The sequence below is a fragment of the Plectropomus leopardus genome, chromosome 13 (genome assembly GCF_026936395.1).
Source record: "Plectropomus leopardus strain MGB_pleo_1.0 chromosome 13, ASM2693639v1, whole genome shotgun sequence".
Taxonomy (NCBI): Eukaryota; Metazoa; Chordata; class Actinopteri; order Perciformes; family Serranidae; genus Plectropomus; species Plectropomus leopardus.
Window position 1 is genome coordinate 21,480,826 of NC_142188.1, and position 20,166 is coordinate 21,500,991.

A 20,166-nucleotide genomic window follows, 5' to 3' on the forward strand; every position below is an offset into this window, starting at 1 on the left:
GGTTGCATGTGTAACAATCATCAGATGAGAGCAGAAACCAGTTGAATTGCAGCATATGTAGATGGACAGCTCACTTGTGCAGCTCTTGTGTGTCTTTCTGACCTCCCCACCTTGCCCTGAAAGTGAGGTGCGTTGTTCAAGGTGGTCCTGGTGTGAGCTGCCCGAGGCCTCGGTCATGGGTTTGTGCCCACCCAGTGCTGACAGATGGCAAAGGAGGTAACGCCGTAGACCCGCAGTGGCCCCAGGCCCGCGGCGTTCACTCCCAGCGACAGACCCTATCCATCATCTCAGCCTCACCAGGGGCCATTATGCAGGCTGCCCTTCAACATTGTGCTGTACACATAGAGTCCATGTGACGCACTGGATCCAGTCCACCTTGGCAGGAGTAGACACATACATGTCAGCGTGTGCTGACGTGCGTTCACATGATTTGATGAATGCTTGATGAGTGTTTGATAAATGCTTGTCTGCAGCAGGTACATGATCTGAACGTTAGCTAGCTGAGGCCCCAGGACGTCTTGTCTCCCTTTGGTGCTTTATTTTCTGTTTGTTTTAAAGGTTTTCTAAAATTGTTCCAGCCAAGTACATCATCCACACTGCCATTATTAAGATAGGCAACAAAGAAGCATCTTTGTTGTTACAGGTTTCACATTACTGGCAGCATTACAGAGGACTGCAGATTGTCCCACTAAGTCTGTTTGGATGACAAAAATGAAACCTACGCACTGTGAATGCTGTCTCTGTTGTTTTATAAAGTGTTGGATTGTGCGTGGAGCAGATACTGACACTGACAGCTTTACAGCATGTTTTATAGACCATATTGTTGTCTCTCAGGACATTTGCTGTTATGATTTGTAGAAACACAAAGTAGTACGGGGCCAACTGTTGAACATAAGATACAATTTGTCCTGCAGTGCATTGCTCCCACCTGCAAGATTCTGTGATCAGCTGGTTTATACATCACATTCATGAACCTGAGCTCCGTGCCAACTGCTCATTGAGCTGTGCCGAGCACTCTCAATTTTTAAAAGTGGTTTTCTCAAAAGCGGGTAGAAAGTCTCAGGCACAAACTGGCTTATGGGTCTAAAAGCTTTTTTTATTTTTTTTTTATAATACATGCAATGCCTGTCACATTTAACATTTTAGTTCTTGTCCAGAAATGATACATTTTAGTTCTTGTCCAGAAATGATATCATTGTTTTGTCAGATAAAACCTGTACTTTATTCCTTCAGTTGTGGAAAAGAAAATGTAATTGGTTGCAAAGTAAACTTGAAGATCTGGATTTGTGGGGTGTAAATCTGTTTATCTATCAAATTTTCTGTAACTTAAGTTTCATGCCAGCATAGTAATTGAGTCTACGGCTACTAAGAGCCTTAGATTAGGATCGTACCGTACAGATGTCACGATGGCTGGTCGTGTTCAGGGAGCAGCTATCTTGATCTGATGTTGAACACCAGATCAGTACTATAAAGGTGAATTCAGGGATGGGAGGGAGGATAATATAAAGTAACATCATTACCGGATAGATTTAATTAAGGTAAAACAAATTCCAGGAGGTACAGAAATGAAATAAAAGCATCCACATGCCAGCAAATGAAGCCTCTTAGTTTGTTAGGCAGGTGGACAAGAGAAAGAGAGTAATGGAGAAACAGCCTTGGGAAAGGAATGTAACTCAATCACGCCAACAAGTGCTTACATGAATCTAAATTTATTTAATGAATAGTTGGTCTTTTTGAGAAACATTTTCTTTCTTGCCAGGAGTTAGATGTTCAGTTCTTATGACTGAACAGAAGCTACAGCCAGTAAGCTTAGCCTCGCACAAAGACTGGAAACAGCCAGGCGGGCTCTGTTCAAGGGTAACAGACATGTAAAGCTCACTTGTTAACACATGTACTTGTTTGTTTATTCTGTACAAAACCACAAAAAGGGCATGTTTTGGAATTCTGAGGTTGCCATTTACCCAGTAGAGACTCTAAAGAGCAACTGTGTTTACACTTAGGCTTTTGTATGGATTTAAACTACGAATTTAAACTGTTGAATAGTTCATTTGTGAGCTGCAGAATTTCTGGTATAGGTGGATTTAGTTTCCGTCCAGCAGAGCCAGGCTAGCTGTGTTCTCTTTTTTTCCAGTCTCTGTGCTAAGCTAAGTTAATGTGAAGGCGGGCCCTTGTTTCATATTTAGCATAAAGACGTGAAAGTGGCATCAGTGTTCTCCTCGTACTCGTGGCAGGAAAGCAAAAAATGCGATACGTGTAATAACTGTCAGTGTTTACATGCCATGACAACAAAACATGCTCAGTTTTATAGGAATACTTTACGCCCCAAATCACCACTTGTATATGCCGGTAAAAGAAGAATCCAAAAACAGTAAATATTCTTGATGAATTGAAGTCCTAGGCAGCTGCGCTTAACAACAGCAAAACTATACTAAAACAATAGTTTACAAACTCCCACACAGCTCGTGCAGTATGATCTAAGTCTCATTTATCCAGTTGTATGTTTACTACTTCCTAAGAAGACAACCCTTTCCCACCGGGAACTGAACGGAAAGTGAAACATATCTTTGCTCTCTTCAAAGCCAGACTCAGTTGACAAAACAGGCATTTTACCTCGCTGAACACGGGAGCTGTTGGTCTCCCTGCTCTCCCTGAACACCACGTTTCTTCTCACTCTTTTTGGATTCTTTGTTCACCACAGGCATGAGAGAGTTTTCTTCACAAATTCGGTGTAACATGGGTTGAATAACTGATATACAAACAGCCATCTGGGGGATGAAGAAATCCTTTCAATCTTAAACATGCGTATTATCCGAAGTTGTAGATTTATTCCTTTAAAGCTACATAAGATTTTTTTTTAAAAAAACAAAGCATCTTTTATGCAAGTTCAAGCTGAATAACAAGTCAAAGGAAAAAAACTGAAAAAAACATTATCTATGAATAAATAAATAAAAACAGGTCCAGTCAAAAATTGAACAACATCACAGCACTGCCACAAGGATGGATTAGTGATGAAAAATCAATTTTGCTTTAGAGACTCAATAAATGCTGCTGATTTAGGCTTTCCATTTTAAAGTTTTTTTTTCATGATTTTAACCCTACATTTGTAACACTGTGCTTTTGTTCCATCTCTGCTGAACGAAAGCATTGCTCATTAGTTTACAGCAGTCGGTCCCTTTGTGAATGACACATCCAGACCTGCAGGACAGGAATCTGATTATGATGACGCTCTGTGGGAGCCACAGGCGACCCGGTCTGCGGTTGTAGGGCAAAGCTTCTCTTCCTCTTTCCTCATGTCATGTTTTTGCAAAAGTTACACCTGGGAATTAGTCCTGTGTATATTCATCTCAGCAGTGATGGCATCTATATTAGGATGACAAATTTGTTCCTGTCACCTGATGAGGGACTGGGACTGCATGTCAAGACGCAGGTAAAGTCAGGAAGACAGTGATTTGTGGCCACGCTGCATATCTCCTCCTCTACCGCTCTCTCTTTCTCAAAAAACACACGCAGACACATGCTTAGATTTGTCATCTATTTTAAGATTTTGAGGGAAAGGAGCAAAAAAAAAAAAAAAAGAAGAAGAATTACACAGACGCTTTGGATTGAACCGAACAATTTCCCCAAAATGACAAGTGTTTGTATGTTAGCATTTAGATAGAAAGCGCCGTGATTACAAGCCATTCTCGGGTAATTGTTATTCCTCCCTTACTCCCCAGCTTATCCTTAGTGTATGATATTCCTCCAGGGCAGCTCTCTGCTCTCAGGCCAGATTACTACCAAGGCAAGCTACAGACACGCACAGAGCTCCAGATTCGATTTCAGATAACGAAAATATCAGGGCATCCAGAGGGGAAAATGCTTCAATGCAGACAGATTTCATTTATCTGAGAAGTGTGAATGCAGGGATAAGGGGGTGGGACAAAGTCGACCATGTAATATATACTATAATATACTTCTGTGGAGCAGTGTTTATGCAAAGGCAGAACAGAGAAGAAATGAGGGGGGGGCGTAGGAGGTAGATGGAAGTAGATAGTGTTATGAATTTCATATTAAGATTTTATCATTTAGAGCATGTAGCTAACAGAAGGAATCCAGCCTTCTCCGGTGTAATCTGCTTGAAGCTGTATCCTACATGGCAGCCGCACAATGTGCACTGTCTCTGCACTGCGAGGTGACTACAGGCACTTGTCCATATTGTGTGCACATTATTGATACGTCCCCAGTAATAAATAATGAGCACAGAGTGTAATTAGAAATCAAAATATCAACTGTTTGTCATTTGTCGCACAGAATGTCTCGAGTTGTACGCAGGGACAAATTAGGCAGCAGTCACACATGGTTCACTCTGAGTCAGTGACTGATGGGTGATAGTGTGACGCAGGCAGGCGCTGACTGGGAAATGGACTGTGTTCCCTCCCACGCAGCCCGACAACTTTTCCTGGTTACCCTGGTGTCTGAGCCATATCACAAACCGTGCTAAAGTGGTGAAATTTGCATTAAGGCCACAGGAATGACTGTTCCTGGAAAATAAGTTGAACGGGGTCCTGAGGGGGACTTGAGAAACATCTACAAAGCAGCGCAGCAGTGCCTTGAAGCAGCCACATTAAAAGGAGTCCTCATAAAGCAGTGTTCTCAGGTCCCCGAGAGGGAGTGCGTTTAATGAGGGCACAGGCATGTGTACATTTTGAAGCAGCTCTGTATTTACCTCATATCCATATCTTCTTGTACAGTGTAACTCTACACTCCCACATTAGCCCCGACCTGTGCCTTTGTATCGCTCTTTCAATTGCAGCCTTTCATTTTATGCAGCTGTAGCTTTTCTGGGACCAAGCTAGCAATTGACCTGTCACTGCTCACTCATTCCCAAGCTGTATTGTTTTTTTTTTTTTCTCTTCATGTTAGGAACAAAGTCTGCTGGTTTTACTGTATTCTGTTTTACTTTCACAATAAGAAATCCATCAACACACTGTTATATTACCAACCTTTGCACACCTCAGTAATAATGGAACCCAATGCTCTTTTGCAAACATGCACGTTAACAAAGCGCAGATTGAATCCACCAGACTGTTGAACAACAAAAATTAAATATCATTACCAGTCAGCTTGGCCATGTGTGTGTTTCCTTTGTGAAAAGATGTCTCCACACTGTGCACTGTGGGTGTACCAGGTGTGTAACGCTGCCTCCCAGCACCTTGTTAGACTGTCTGGTGTGCGGTGACTTAAGCCTCCAGGAAGATGTATAGCAAGACAGGAACATGTGGGTACCAGGGGACGCGATGGAGAGCCTCCGACCATTCTTTTTTTAATGACACACTGATACTCTGCCTGAGGTCCAGTTGCAGCAACAGCTGCTTCGTTTTAAATAAAGCAAAGCCTTTCTCCCAAAAGGGATGGTGTCTCATAACTTAGCAAGTGAAAACAGCTGTCCACCAAGGCCAGTTTTACATTATGGCATATACACAAGCAGCCTAAACAGAAAGAAGAAGAAGAGTTAATTGCCTTTGAGAAATGCCAGCATCTTTTTTAGCATGAGTTCTCAGGTGCTGTGAGAAATCACACTGCCTACTGATTGCACTCAGTGGCCTGCTCATATGCGTCAGGCAATTACTGACAGCTTTGAACAATAAAGATATTTTTGTGACCCCTTTTTTTTTTCATTTTACTTAGATTGAAGCTGTTAAAGCCATAAAAGTCAAGGTTGTTTTTGAGAGATTGGTTTTGTTTATCATAAAAATATGACGACGGCATGTAGTTTCAGTGCTTTGAAACAGACTTTACAATAACAAGCAATTTCTAGATGACTTTTAAACCTGTTTATCTTAACCATGCTTGTTATTTTCACAAATTTTATCTTTTCAGTTATATTTTTTTGCATTTTTCTTCTCTATTTGCGATAAAGGCACAGCATATTAACTTTCAGTCAAAGTGTGTGAGTCCAGATGACTCATGTTTTTAATATAGAACTAGGGTGAGGAATTAGGGTAAGGAAGTCCACACATATATGGTGCCTTCATGGATGTATATGGTTGCCATGCAAACATAGCCTTGTGGTTTTGCCGGAAAGTGGAGCAAAGTACACACCTTGACAATGTCATAAGTGCCCTCTGTGTGTCGTTGTTAGTCCCCCTGTGGCGCTCATTGGTCGCTGACATCGTTGACAAATCAGTCAACTTGATCTCTTCAGAGTGGGCGGATTCCAAGGTCTGGAGTCTGGATCCAGGCAATTATTGTGACAGAACTATGTTTTTTTAAAAGAGCACATAGTGCAGCTAGTCAGATTGTAGTAACATGCCTTGGTTAGTGAAACAGTCATTTTACAGTTGACAATATTTCAGACTCCTCATCTCCTGCGAAAAATAATGAAGCACCTGGTGTTGTTTGTTGCTCTTTTGCGTATATTTTTAGTTTGTTTATTGACTGATGTTTTTTGGCAGTGCCTGTTCTGAAGCTTTGTTGATCCATTTGCTGAGAATTGCAGAATCTGATGTAAATCCTCTTCAGCGAGGACACAGCAGAGAAAATATCTCCATTTTTTACCCAGCTGGTTGTTTCCTATTGTTCAGCACTCACTCTGCTGAGCCGCAGTGGCAATCTGTCGTGCCACCATGAAGCCTCACATCAGAGCGTTTCTTTAATTGTTGAAAAGCCCCAAGAATCAAGATGCCTTAAATATTTTGAGGTTTGAACACGTTAAGCACGTTAGATATAGAAATCCATCACTGTATGTTACACTGTATGTGTGCGGTTGAGCTGTGATGGCGATAATGTCATTCCTTTGTCTTTCAGCCTTGCTGAAGTCTGTGTCTGTGTGAGTCCATGATGTTGACAGCTTGGCAGACCAGCAGTAGGAAGAGTGTGGGCGAAGGCCAGGCAATACACTGAGCTGAACTCACAGTCTTAGAGGCCCACACGCCTTCATTATTCAGTTGGAATCTATTGAGCATCTGGGACTAAATTATTCATCAACATCGACCTAGTTCCAGGGTGCTAAGTTAGATACTTGGATGTCATCAGGCGTTCTGATAAGAGCTCCTGCTGCAGTGTTAGTGATAGCTGCCATGGGTAAATTCATCCCGTGTCTAACCATGAGCCGTTTCTATCTGCCGACCCATCGCCTCTCTCTCTCTCTGTCTCTGTCTCCCCCCCTCTCCCTCTCTCTCTCTCTCTCTCTCTCTCTCTCTCTCTCTCTCTCTCTCTCTCTGGCACACTAATGATGTGTTGCTGCAAAAGTGAAGCTTAGGACAACAAACTCCTCCCAATTAGTCTGTGCAGACTACAACTCTGGTCAGATCTGGACACTAGCAGGCCACTATCGTTGTAAATCAGTGCCAGCATGAGAAATAATGGCACACGGTTCAAGCAGGAACATGGAAAGAATACTGATTCCTCTGCCTTTAGGGGCATTTGGAGCTTTGGCTTCAAGGGCTGCTGCCAATTACAGACAAGATATAAATAACACTTTTAGCTATAGCATTGGCTCAAAATGGAGTGCTGAGTGTAGCCTTGGTATGATGTATGTGGGATTGCCAAAAGAGAATGGATATGAACACGAGGACAGTACCATGAACAGTATAAAAAAACATTGCAGCAGTTAGTGATTTTTTTGCTTGTCCTGGTTACATTTTGGAAGAAAAAAGTTAAAGATGCAATATTGTATTTCTTTTAGAAAAATACAAAATGCTTCCAACAGATTGTAATTAGTGGAGCAATACCCTTGGTACTATCAAATATAGTAATAATTAGTGGCTAATTATCTTCCTTGATATCTCAGCTACACAAGAACAGTTCGTAAGGTGAAATGCAGATTCCACATTATGCTCGTGTCTCCTTCACATCCTAGAATCCCATTTTCATACAGTGATTAAGACACTAAAAGCTGCCCCGTTTGTTCAAAGGGCTGTGGCTCAGGAAGTACAGGGGGTCGTCCACTATTTGGAAGATCACCAGTTTGATCCCTATCTATTGAACTGCGTGTGAATGTTTTACTGAGTAGTAAGTGGCACCTTATATGGTAGACCTGACCACCAGTATATCTTATGTGTGTGTGAATAAGTGAATGTGACTAATAGTGGTAAAGTGCTTTGAGTGGTCCAAAGACAAGACAGACACTGTACAAGTGCAAGTCTATTCACCAAAAGGTTTCATTAGCAAAAAAATATAGTTATTATAGACAATATAATAACACTCCACATGAATAAAACTGTGTTTATTGAAGTGAGCTTTTGTCCTTCTTTGAATTTTATAACATCACCATGTAGAGAGTTTGTAAGTAAGTTTTGGGGCAAAGTTTAGAAGTTACAAGGCAAAAGCTGCAGGTCTGTGTGCAGTAGCCGACAGGAATGCTTTTTGTGTGTAGCTAAGCCATTTTCTCTTTTGATTTTTCAGTCAACCCAGAATTTACTGGCTGATAATAACACAGCATTGTTGGCAGTCTGAGAAAGTATCGGGATTTACACCAGGTCTTAATGAGCAACAGATTACGGACATCGAGTAAAAAAAATATCAATTTTATTATTGTCACAGATGAGCAATATAACAAGAGAAAGAGCTTTGCAAAGCAAGAGCTTATATTGGACAAAAACAGGGCTTACTAGGGAGAAAAAAAGCAACAACAAAAAAGCAGGAAGGCAAAAGAAAACAGCGAGCATCCTCAGTGGAATACATTAACGGGACAGCAGAGGCATGCTTCGGATAAACCCTTCAGATGCCTTCAGTGTCCTCCTGACTTTCAGCTCGTCTCCAAAGAGACATGTTGTGTGCCAGAGAGCATTCATCAAATTAGACCAGAGAGAAAACAACGTGAAAACCCACGGCTCTCCATAGAGACATGCCGACAGGTTATCACAGAGAAGGTGTCTCTTGCTCTGGAGCACCAGGTTAGCAGCACACAGCATCCTCTCTGAAGAGCAGCCCTCCCCTCGTCTCCCCGCCAGGATTAAGAGGGGAAAACATGCTTCCAGGGGAGAAGTGTACAAATGTAGTGCATTATAGTAAAGCCTCCCACTCCTTACAGTAGTTATTAGCGAGTGGTATTGGACACTGTGCAGTTGAGCATTAGCAGGGGACAGATAAGTGTTTGTGGGGTTGTAGATAACCTGGTGTCCAGCAGAATGACACTGCTGACTAAGCTTTAGCGAGCACGCATGCAGACCTGGACACCTCATTAAGGAGGACCATTATCAATCGTCCGCAATCGAAAGCCAGCATGACAGTGCTAAAGAAAGCACCAGGGCGCCTTCGGCTGAGTCAGGTTGGAATTTCCTGGTCCACATCCCCTTTGATGGTTCAATCAGTGCACGAGCCAAGGTCAGTCGATAGCTTTACTTCGCTATAAGGTCCACGAGGATTTATTTTTCTGTTCCCAGCTCTGTACATAAAACTCCCCTGACACCAAAAGTATTTGAAATGACACTGTACTTGGAAACCATGAACATTTTCATACATTTTGTATGAACTCTAAAAGCTGGTTTCTCTCCACAGTATCTCTTTTTCTGCTATTGTGTGTTTCATACTCCCAACTGTCTCCCCAGGTTTTCTCTGTACATCTCATAGGAGTGGGCTCTTCGCCGCTCTGAGCAGAGGCAGATAAATGAGCTGTGCTTTAGGTTCACCATGGCTTCAGCACTTTACCGCTAGATTAATGATGCTTTGCAAGCCCAGAGCCCTTGCTTTTAGCATTTTAGAAGTACCTTCATAAAATGAACTACAGGTACATCTTGTTTATACGCTTATCTATTGGAGCATCTTTCCTGTAGGCATGATGCTCTTCGCATCAGTAAATCTGACTCTGCTGAGCTAATGAACCCTCCCAAAAACATACAGTATTTCAGGAAAACTTCATAAAAAGATGCCATTAAAACCAGGATTTTTTTTATTTTTAACTCTAAATCACACAAATGTAAAAACCATCACATGCACATCCCACACTTTTTTTCTCCTATATGGAAAAAAAAATACAATTTCAGTGTCCTTTTCAGACATCGCAGCCAAGCTACCTGTCAGTTTTCATCACGGTGGCTAAATTGCATGGTAAGCCCGGCACATAGCCCACATTGAATTGTCACGGGTGAGAAAGAAGCCAAGCGTTGGAGGAGGACACCATGAATTGGTAATGTTATTGGATTTCAACCAGGTCATGACCACATCAAAATGTTGACCTACACGCTAATCCTGGCTGGCACACGGACGCCCAGTAACACGTGAATTCATTTTAGCGTTGATTCAGAGGCTTACTCCCCACTACACATACGATTCATTTAAAAGTGTAGCATAGAGGGTTGATATTTTGATAAGATCACAGAAGGATTGGACTTTGAGGTGGCTCGCAGGCACAGTTGAGCTCCAGTTACACACAGCCTTTGTCCTTGGAGGGTGAAATGACATTATTTTATGGCATTGTTATTAAAGTATAAATCATGGTTCCCTGTCACTTATATGAAAATCCCAATCAAGCTGCTATGACACATTTATTCAGCTCCTTACAGTTATTACAGTGTGTCAGATTTTTAAAGGTCAGACCTTTCATAATTAATTTTCTCTAGTTTTTGCAAGCAAAAGAGACATAGATGAATCAAAGCTTTAATTTGTGCATCTGTTTCAAAAAGGTCTGAAATTTGATATCTGCACCATCCATTATAAATTAGTTTAAATAGATAAACAAATATCCATATTCATAATTGTATTTCACAGTGGAGACGGAGTCGAAGGCCTCCTGCTGTAGCTTTCTGACCTGAATGAGGAGACGGAAACATATAAATATGAACGGGCATACACCTCCACTCAGGTTATTCTATAGGGAGTTAACCTACATCTACTACACCCACATCACATTGCTTCCTCTCTGCGCTTGCAAATAAATCTGAAGGACAGAGTTGAAAGGAGAGAGAGAGAGAGAGAGAGAGAGAGGATGTGCGAGGTAGGGAGAGAGGGAGAGAATGAGAGTGGTAAGGTGGGAAGAAGAGTGAGGGAGTATTGATTCCTTGATTCCCGTACCTCTGCCAGTGAGTGCAGAGTGTCAAGATCTCCCGCCAGGAAAAACAAATCACAAGGCTGAAGTGATGGATGTGGCACTCCAGGATCCGGCGGTTTTGCCATCTGGATGGCCGACGCTGTATATCAGCCTCATGCACAGCAAATTAAATATACATTTGGATGGCTTCCCCGGGCCTCACCCGGCACAGATGCACCAAAAACAGCCCTCCGCCACAACTCCCTTAATGGGTTTGATCTATCATTTCCAGGTCTATTATGTAAAGATGATGTTGGTCCGTGTTCAGAATGTCGAAATGATGTTACAGTCACAATAAAATCGCATTATATGCAGCCAAATGGATGTTAAGCAAAATGACATCACCTTTAATTTCCTTAAGATGAGTCAATACTAATTCAACTTGGAGATATATTTTGATGCACAGTCAAACATCAGTGAAATAATAGCACAAATTGAATAAAACCCCAAGTCCATCTTCATTTTTGGGGCCTAATGCATTTCTCATCCCCTTTTTCCTTTTTTTATTTTTAAAAATTTCATAGCTGTAGAAAAAATGCCAGTGCAGTAAATATTGTCAAGCATGCATTTGAGGATTTAAAAATATTAGCACAAAGAGGATAAGTAAGGGTACAAGGCTAAATATATAGCAGCAGGTTATTCTGCTTAGCAAAGCTCCATAACCGAAAATCTAACCCGGCCCTGAAGAGGCTGCCATGCTTAAATGAAATGACCTTTAACGCAGAGCTGATCAAATGGCCTGGAGCAAGACTATAAAGGAACATTGCAGTATGATGTTTTACAGTGTACTTTTTTCTGGTCTTTTTGTTTGCCCTTTCCCATTTTCTGTGAGGGTAAAATGTATCGTGTCTGGCGGGTGAAGAAGTGCATTGAAAACAGTCTGAAATGGATTTGCTGTTGGAGTAGATGTGGCAGCAGAATAATGAAGCATCTCTGTATATGCCATGATTTTGGTTTATTTTGGATGCTTATTTTGTAAAAGAGATACTTTGGGGGGAAAAAAATGAGAAAAAAAAATATTGATTTAAACCTCGGCTGCTGTGCCCTTTGTTTTCCAATCTTTTTTAAACTTTTATGGCTGGTTGTCCTCTAAATGTCAGAGGTGTTTTGTGATGGCTCTTAACAATCCCTTGAAGGGCTATGCAAAGCCACTCACTGCAGCACAAATTGAGCACGCGAGTTGACAATTGTGCTGTGAACTTTAGCCTCCGCTGTTCCTCAATAATCAGATCTCATTTCTGTAAGGAAAGTGTTGCCTGGAAAGCAGTGCAGCAGCTGCTACAGCGCCAGGCAGCGTGTGACCGTGTTGACAGATAAATCCAGCAGCCAAACAGTGTAGCTGTCTGGATTCACATCTCATCTGCCCCGCTCTCCTTAACCTAACCCTCTGGAAACTCCACTACTGGTCGCTCTGAGTGGGAGCCATCTTACCCCATTGATGCAGCTGAGTATTTCATGCCCTCACCACTCCACTGTGTGCCTCTCTCTTTTTCAGACCACCGACGACTTGCTGGTGGCATCAGCAGAGTGTCCGAGCGATGATGAGGACATTGATCCCTGTGAGCCGAGCTCAGGTGGGTTAGGTTAGTCATCTCTTTTTATTCTACTTCTCTCTGGGTGTGTCAGTGTGTCTTTGTGTGTCATAGTCCACCCCCACCAAGACACTCTAGGCTAACACACAGTGTTTAAAAGAGCAGATTGGAGTTTTAGTTAGAGCTTGGAAACTTCTCAGACGCAGAGTTCCTCTTTTTCTGGCAACCACCGGCTGCATGATACAGCAAGCCGGAGGCTATCTATTAGGTCTGTCTGGGAAGCTTCCATCCTGCCGCAGACGATGGTTTTACTGGTTATAATATTTCAGTGTACAGGAACGGAAAATGTAAATGTAGTGAAACTTATAAAAGGCAATGTTTTTTTCAAAATGTATTTATGTGGATAGCCTCGGGCTGCAGTGGACAATCTGGACTTGGCAGGTCTAGACTAACCTTTTAACTACAATTGCTTAACCCTTTGAAACCTGGATCGAACTTCAGTTTTCTTATGCTGCATTTGTACGCCTTTCACGAGCAGGGCGAAACCTGAGCAAACTGGTTTGATTTCTTTTCAAAACATTGGGGAAAAAGGCACTGACCAACTCTGCAAAAGTTATGCACAAATTGTGAGAAAATAGTAAAATGTGACAAAAAAATGACTTGAAAGTTGTGTTGAAAGTGTTATAAAAAAAAAGGGGGAAGGGTATCTAGAAACTGTCCAGAAAACTGTATTTATCACTATTATAGTTTTATTTAAAAAAAAAAAAATATATTAACATTATGTCACAGAAAGAAATTTTTACATAGATGATTTTATAATTAATTAATTCATTCATTCATTGTCCGTGAACACTTGTCCTCGCAAGGGTCGCGAGGGTGCTGAAGCCTATCCCAGCTGTCAATTTTCAGCCCTTTTTTCAGGTAATTTTATTGATTATTATTGCTTTGATTTTTTTTGCTAATTTCCAGGTAATTGTTTTATGCATATTTTTGGGCCATTTCTTGTTAAGTTGTTCATTGCCTTCTCCTGTTTAAGAAAATAATCTTGCCGGTTTTCTGAGGTTTCAAAGGATTAAAGCATTAGCTCAACATTTTGGGAAATGCACTTTTTTTAAACTGAAATAAGCAAAAACAAATCATGTTACCATTACCTCACTAGCTCACTAATTTAAATATTGTTTATTTTGTGGCAATTAACATTATATAAAATGTGTGAACTTCTTAACACCCCCCAGGCTAGCTGTTTCCCCCCTTTTTTTCCCCTTGTTTCTGATTCTACAGTTATATTCAGCATCCAAAATAACACACTATGCATGCCATCCCCAATATGTGTACATACTTTTTGTTTAAATAAATAGTAGTGTATATCTTTTCAAATGCACACAACTTTAAAACAATGTCAATTCCTGAGAGCCTCCGTGCCGATTGCAGACGCGATACCATGGTAAACTAAAAAACCTCATATATTGTTTTATCCAAGTAAGTAACATGTTTGTATGGAATTTCATACGTAACTTGCAGAAAAAAAATAAACAACAGAAAAAGCTGAATTTCCCAAAATGTGAGAACTATTTTAGTATTGTGATTAATTGGTGGGCTTCATGATGTTAACTTCCTCTCCTGGATTTTACTGGATTATTTTTGCCTCCACCCACTGAGATTTAACTCACCCAACACAGGTGCTTCTTTTACAACAGCTCTGTCTCTGAGAATTGCATGCATAACTAAAATTCCACACTGCTTAAGGTGTTTTGCATGTGTCAAAGCAGCTGTTATTATCGTGTTTTAGTTGTGCACCTTTTATGTCTCCATAAGCTTATGGCATTTGCTAATGCGCAAACAGAGGAGTTTTCAGAAAATGAGAACAACGCACAGTTGTAATTATCAGACCCACATGACTCCAAAGCACGATATCAAGGAGGGTAAAACCCAGAGAGGAGTGTGTGAAGACTGATTTTTACACAAGTGTAGAGGGTTCCAGCTGTTGTTTATTACGTTTTACAGCGAGCAGCAGGAGTTCACCCTGTTGTTGCTCATGCACTATTGTTCATGTAAGCTGCATGTGACATTTTCTGGCATTTATGATTGCGGCACATTATCAGGTGTTTCTCTTCATAAAAAACAGAAATATTTGGTTTATTGTTGTAACTCTATGTTTAAGAGCCCTGATATGCATTAACAAAAAAAGACACTTTGTCTTGAAAAGCTTTACTCTGACAAATAGGGATTGTAAATCTGTTTGTTCCCTGCAATGCCGCCAAACTTTTTATCTCTTACCTCGCCACACACGGAATGCAATTAAGTCCAATCCTTGCTCCTACCTATGAATAGACGGATTTTCAAATGCATTGCGAAGTGATGAGACGCACAGAGAACAATTAAGTCCAGACCCAAGGCCCCCCACTCCATCTAGATGTGCTATCGATCAGTATGTGGTCATAAAACCTCCACTAAATTAATGTCTGCCCCACAGCAAAGACTATCAACTTTCTAGTCTGTCTCTCTTCCTGTTCCTCTTGCCTTCCACTTGCAAGATTTGCTTTTGCCACAGTTACTCTATTCCTATGCTTCTCGTACTGCACGTTAGAGTGATATTCCCACTGGGCAGCATCACAATAGGTACCTCCAATATACATCTGCTACCTCTGTCACATAGCATACACAGGAGATTGGTCTGTGCACTGATTCACACTAGCAGCTTGCATTATGATATTTTTTGACAAGGGCATCTGCCAAAACATCAGTCGCGAACTGTGTGATGCTCAGGGACGCACACTCCCAGAGCAAAGTATCCCTCTCCTTCTGTGATCACTGAAGGGGATTTGACACCAGAGCTGCGGGCTCCCAGGGTGGCAGCTGTCTAACACCGCATCCTGATTAATATCTACATTCAGAACGATTCACACGCTCTGCCAAGCACTCACCACATCTCCGACACAGAGGGTTGCTCTGCATAAAGAACTGGATCCACTGTCTGCTGATAAAGGACCACTTTCTCATATTACTGTTCAACCAACTCCTTTTAATGACACCAGTAATATATATCATTTTTCAAGCAACACCTTGACAGTCTGCTTCTGTCTGGCAACTCTAAAGCAGAGGCCGGATACGCACATTCGTGGTTCGTCTGTTTGTTTCAACCTCACAGTCATGTATGGAGTAGGATAATGCTGGTGCATAAGTGATCCCAAGAGGTGAGCTTTGAAGCAGACTATTATGTGAGCTATCTGTAGCCCCAAGGTCAGCTCTAGATCATCCTGTATATCATCTGGAGTCCCACAGCAGTCCCTATCTGCCGTTGAGTGACATCAATCGGGTAAACTTACTTATTGCCATGCTTTATTTCTCTTACCTCCGGAAACCATGGCAAGCCGGTGGTACCAGCAGAGCTTATCACCCGGCAGGACTCAGATTAGATCATACTGCAGCAAATTGAATCCTCCCCTCCTGGTTCAGGAAACCACTGAGGAATACATAGACCCATGATGCTGCAACACATCTGATCTGTAATAGGAGGCTGGTTCGGGGGGCGCGCGTATACTAAGCAGCAAGGCTGTGACAGCTGAATATCACTGTGACTACGATTACAGGCACATATTAAGGCATCTATCTCTGTAATGCCTATTGTGAAAATTGTTGGGCAGGATAAAATGTGCCAAGTGCTTTTGCTTCCATTCAATGTCAGAATAGTAACAAGATATATGCAAATATTTTGCACAATGACCCAGAGTTTCTTTAAGGGCAAGTCTGATGTCATAGAAATCCTGACATTTAACTTAAAGGAGTCCTACATTTTCCACTCAAGAGAAAAGAAAAAGAAGTGTTCATTTGAAGGCCAGGATGAAGTGGCAGATCATCTGGAGAGAATCGCTCGCTTGTGTGAAAATAGCCTGATGAACAGCCTGTTGAGATGGCGGCTGGGGCTGATTTTCGAGTACCAGCCCCGGTTTTCATGGTGAAAGTTAATGGAACAGGTTGTTGCCGAGCAGCATGGGGTCAGATGGAACGGATGTCTCTTACCTGCCTGCTTCATTTCATTGGCGTCATGCAGGCCGTTGATGGAGGGCAGCTGCTGCACGGTGACCCATATCCAAGGTTACACCCCGCAACTGCCTTTGTTCCTCATCATTCGGTGTTTCTCCTCTGAGTGTTCTCGCTGCTTGTCTTCCATGTTCAGATTTGTCAGATGCTAGTAACCAAAGCTTTTAAAAAACATATACATATTCTGCTAATTTAAATATGTTTTTTATTTATTCATCATGTCATTTGACATGTGATCTTTTCTGTTCACAGTTTTTATTGTCAGAGCACTGTGCCCTGGGTTCAGTGTATTACTTACTCGGTATATAGTTTCGCTTATCTAAAATTTCACATGAATATTAAGCATATCAGTTTTGTTGTATTCTGTTAAAGGACTGGTCCCGCTTTTTTGGAAGATGATCATATGCTTTTTGGCAGTTAGCTTGACGGTGAGACTTTGATGAAAAGATTAATTAATTTCTCAGGTATGTATAGCAAATATGTAGCCAACACCAGCAGCCAGTTAGCTTAGTTAAATGTAAATACTGGAAATAGGGAAACACATAGTCTGGCGTAGTTACAAAATCCACCTATCAGTACCTCTGAAGCTCACTAATTAATAGATTATATCACTGTTGTTTTATCTGTACAAAAACAGCATTCTTAAAACACTGTTTTGCTCTGTTTCCTAGGGACCTTCCATCACGTTTTTTTGCTCCCAATCCTGATAAAGGTCATTTAGTATTGCGTATTTGCTGATACCGAGTCCTAGTCCAATACCTCTATCTAGACAATACAGCTGCACAATGCACAAAAATGCCTGCATCCAGGCTGTTCCTAAATGTTGTTTTTTGTTGGACTTTTTACAATATAACAAATATAAAAGAAACGTCTCTATCCCTACTTTGTCCCTTTAAAGAGTATTCTCCAGTATTTGTTGCTTTGATGCAGCCTTCGCCTGAGTTACCTAAATGACCTGTATTCTGTTGAGCAGTACTGTCCTTCTTTGGCATATATTACACTGATATTCTTATTGGCCTTTTGCTCGCAGGCCTTTTGTTGCACTTGCATTGGCGTTGTGAGTGTCTGTGATGAAACAGCATGTACCATACAGTAGGTGACAGCAAAACACAAGATACTTTTTCACACTGAGTTGAAAATAAATGACTGCACATAACTTAGGTAAATAGTATAAATAAACAGTCTCATACTGAGTTTTGCAGTTGTTAATGGCGTGAGGTGTTTCTCGGTGGGCAGGGCTAAGCACCTGCTCTTACATGCGCACAGAGTGGAGAGACAGACAATTGAAAGTTGTTGATGGCTGCACTCTGCGATGTGCCGCATGACAGCTTTGCGAGTAAAAACACTTGTGTGGTAGCTGACATAAAACAAAAGATCAGATCAGGCTATGTATAGCTTAGAGCTTAGTAATAGCTGATCCTGATTGGATAAAAAAAGGCCTTGATCAGCCCGAGTACTGATCTTTGAGATCAGATCTAAAGTTTTGATTTTTACACTTAAATAAGCAGTTGTAGCTTTGTTTGTTTTATACAAAAGTGGTATTAATTCTGTAATCTAACCCTCTGCCAGCATATTTCCCAAAATATTAAACTATATCATTTAGTATGTTGAGTAAAAACATGAAATCGGATAATGATGCTGTAATATTTTTAAATGTCCATATACTGTAGAGCAGTGTAGAGACCAGGATATGATAGTAGAGTAGTTTATTCTAACTGATGTAAGTACATAGTCGATCACAGTGATACATTTTGCAGTCTTTAAAAGCAGCACTCATTGTACCATGCCAAAATAAGCTCTCTTAATTGTCACTGGAGCACAAACCCCAGCATGCATCGTGCAGAAAAAAATGAGGAAAACATAAGAAAGTTTCTTCTGTTCTTGATTTCAGAATAGACAATGTTTCTCCTCTGAACTTCGAATCCTCTGATCCCAGTCTCTTCATCTTTTTTTTTTCTTAGCGCAGAGTGCACACAAGGAGAGTGATATATCCTAACATAACGCTGGATCCGTATGCCGGATGTTTATCTTTAATATGTTTACACCTTTGCCTTTTCCACCATTCCACCATCATTAATTATGTAACATGAAATCGTGTGAAATGTGATTTGTATGAAAGAAATGGGCTCCTTGTCAAGTGCAAGTACACACCAGCAGCCTCAGTGAGAGTTTTGGTATTACGCACCCTTCTACATTTCACAAATAATCTCTCGGCGCTTTTATTCTCAGCTCCAGTAGCCCTTCGCTGTAGATTGCCCATAGGCAGGTTAAGGTTAATCATCCTCTTTCCTCTTCTTTCCACGCTCTCTCATCTTTTTCTATCCTCAAGCATTCTGCAGTGACATAACTGTAGCAGCTACTAATGTGTTTGACATTTGTTTTAATAGATTTAATTTATGGGTGGAGAAACAATACATAGAGTAAACTAATAAATCAAACTGCAAATGAATACTCTCTTTAACCCGATGGCAGCGACTTGAATGCACCCAGCCAGGAGGGAAAAAATTAGAGTAAATTATTGTTTTAAAAGTAGCTGTGAGATTAATGAAACATTAAGAGCACTGCGCTGGCTTAAGAGGTCACTGCCCACATTTAATAGGTTATTCAATCATACCCAGCTGGAGCCCTGTGTGTGTTCATTCCTTCCTTTGCTGAACACAGTGGCATGCATCTTGCATGCCAACAGATTGCCGCTAGCAGAGGTGGTTTAACAACAGAAAAGCCCTTCTGAAGACCGGATGCCTATTGAATGTGATCAGAGCTCGTGCCCATCAAACAACAGTGATGACCTTCAAGCATCACGCATGCTCTTTTTGCAGGAACACATGGCTGTTATTATTGCATACTATTATTGCCAGTGTATGCAGACAATCTTATGGAATTCTGCCATTTTTGTTGTTTTTTTTCTGCGCTCTTTCAGCGAGGATTATGCCATCCAAGTCTTCTTTCTACATTCTATTTTAAATGAAGTGTGTTCTGAGAGAAAACAGGATTTCACACTCACTGTCAGTCTTTCTCTTTACTGATCCCACCATATTTATATTTTCAATTATTTTTTATTTTTCCACCACACATCTTTTGGGTGTGCTGACATTGATGCTAACACAATGTGTCTGTTTATAAGTCTAAGTAGGGCATGAAAGACTTTGCTTTCCCAGGAAAAGAAAAGACGCCCAGCCAAAGGTCAGCTATGTTAATGGTATAAGTAAGCTGGGGCCTGGAAATATTACCCCATAATTCACAGTTGATCATCAGTAAAATGCTCTTTAAAGATGCACTTTAATGCTGCATTTTTCTTTATTGACTTCTTTATCAGGAACAGTGTGAAAGCCCTCTGATCTGTGCACTTACTGTTTAAGAGCCAGAAAAATAACATGTTTACCATAAAATGTTAGTCATTATGATGCTTTGAAGATTTGAAATGGTCTCTGGTAAAAGAAAAACTGTAGCTTTCTCAGAACAAAATACATCTGTGCAAACTCAATTAAAGGCAAAGTACATGTGCATGAAAAAACATTAATGGTCACTTTTTCTTTAAGCCACTAGCTTGATTTAAAATTTTTGGATTTCATATGCAGTGATATT

The 20,166-nt window shown here is 41.0% G+C and overlaps 1 protein-coding gene across 16 annotated transcripts in view; it reads left to right on the forward strand.

Annotated features, from left to right (window-relative positions):
- Positions 1 to 20,166, forward strand: part of LOC121954421 (neurexin-1a) — a 283,026-nt gene that overhangs the window by 252,755 nt on the left and 10,105 nt on the right. For 13 of the 16 annotated variants that reach the window (XM_088087000.1, XM_088086999.1, XM_088087006.1 and 10 more), the window contains one exon: positions 12,504 to 12,591. In XM_088087000.1, the coding sequence (XP_087943126.1) occupies positions 12,504 to 12,591 (88 nt within the window). The remainder of the gene's footprint in view (positions 1 to 12,503; positions 12,592 to 20,166) is intronic. The other 3 variants (XM_088087002.1, XM_088087007.1, XM_088087010.1) reach the window with 1 other exon arrangement.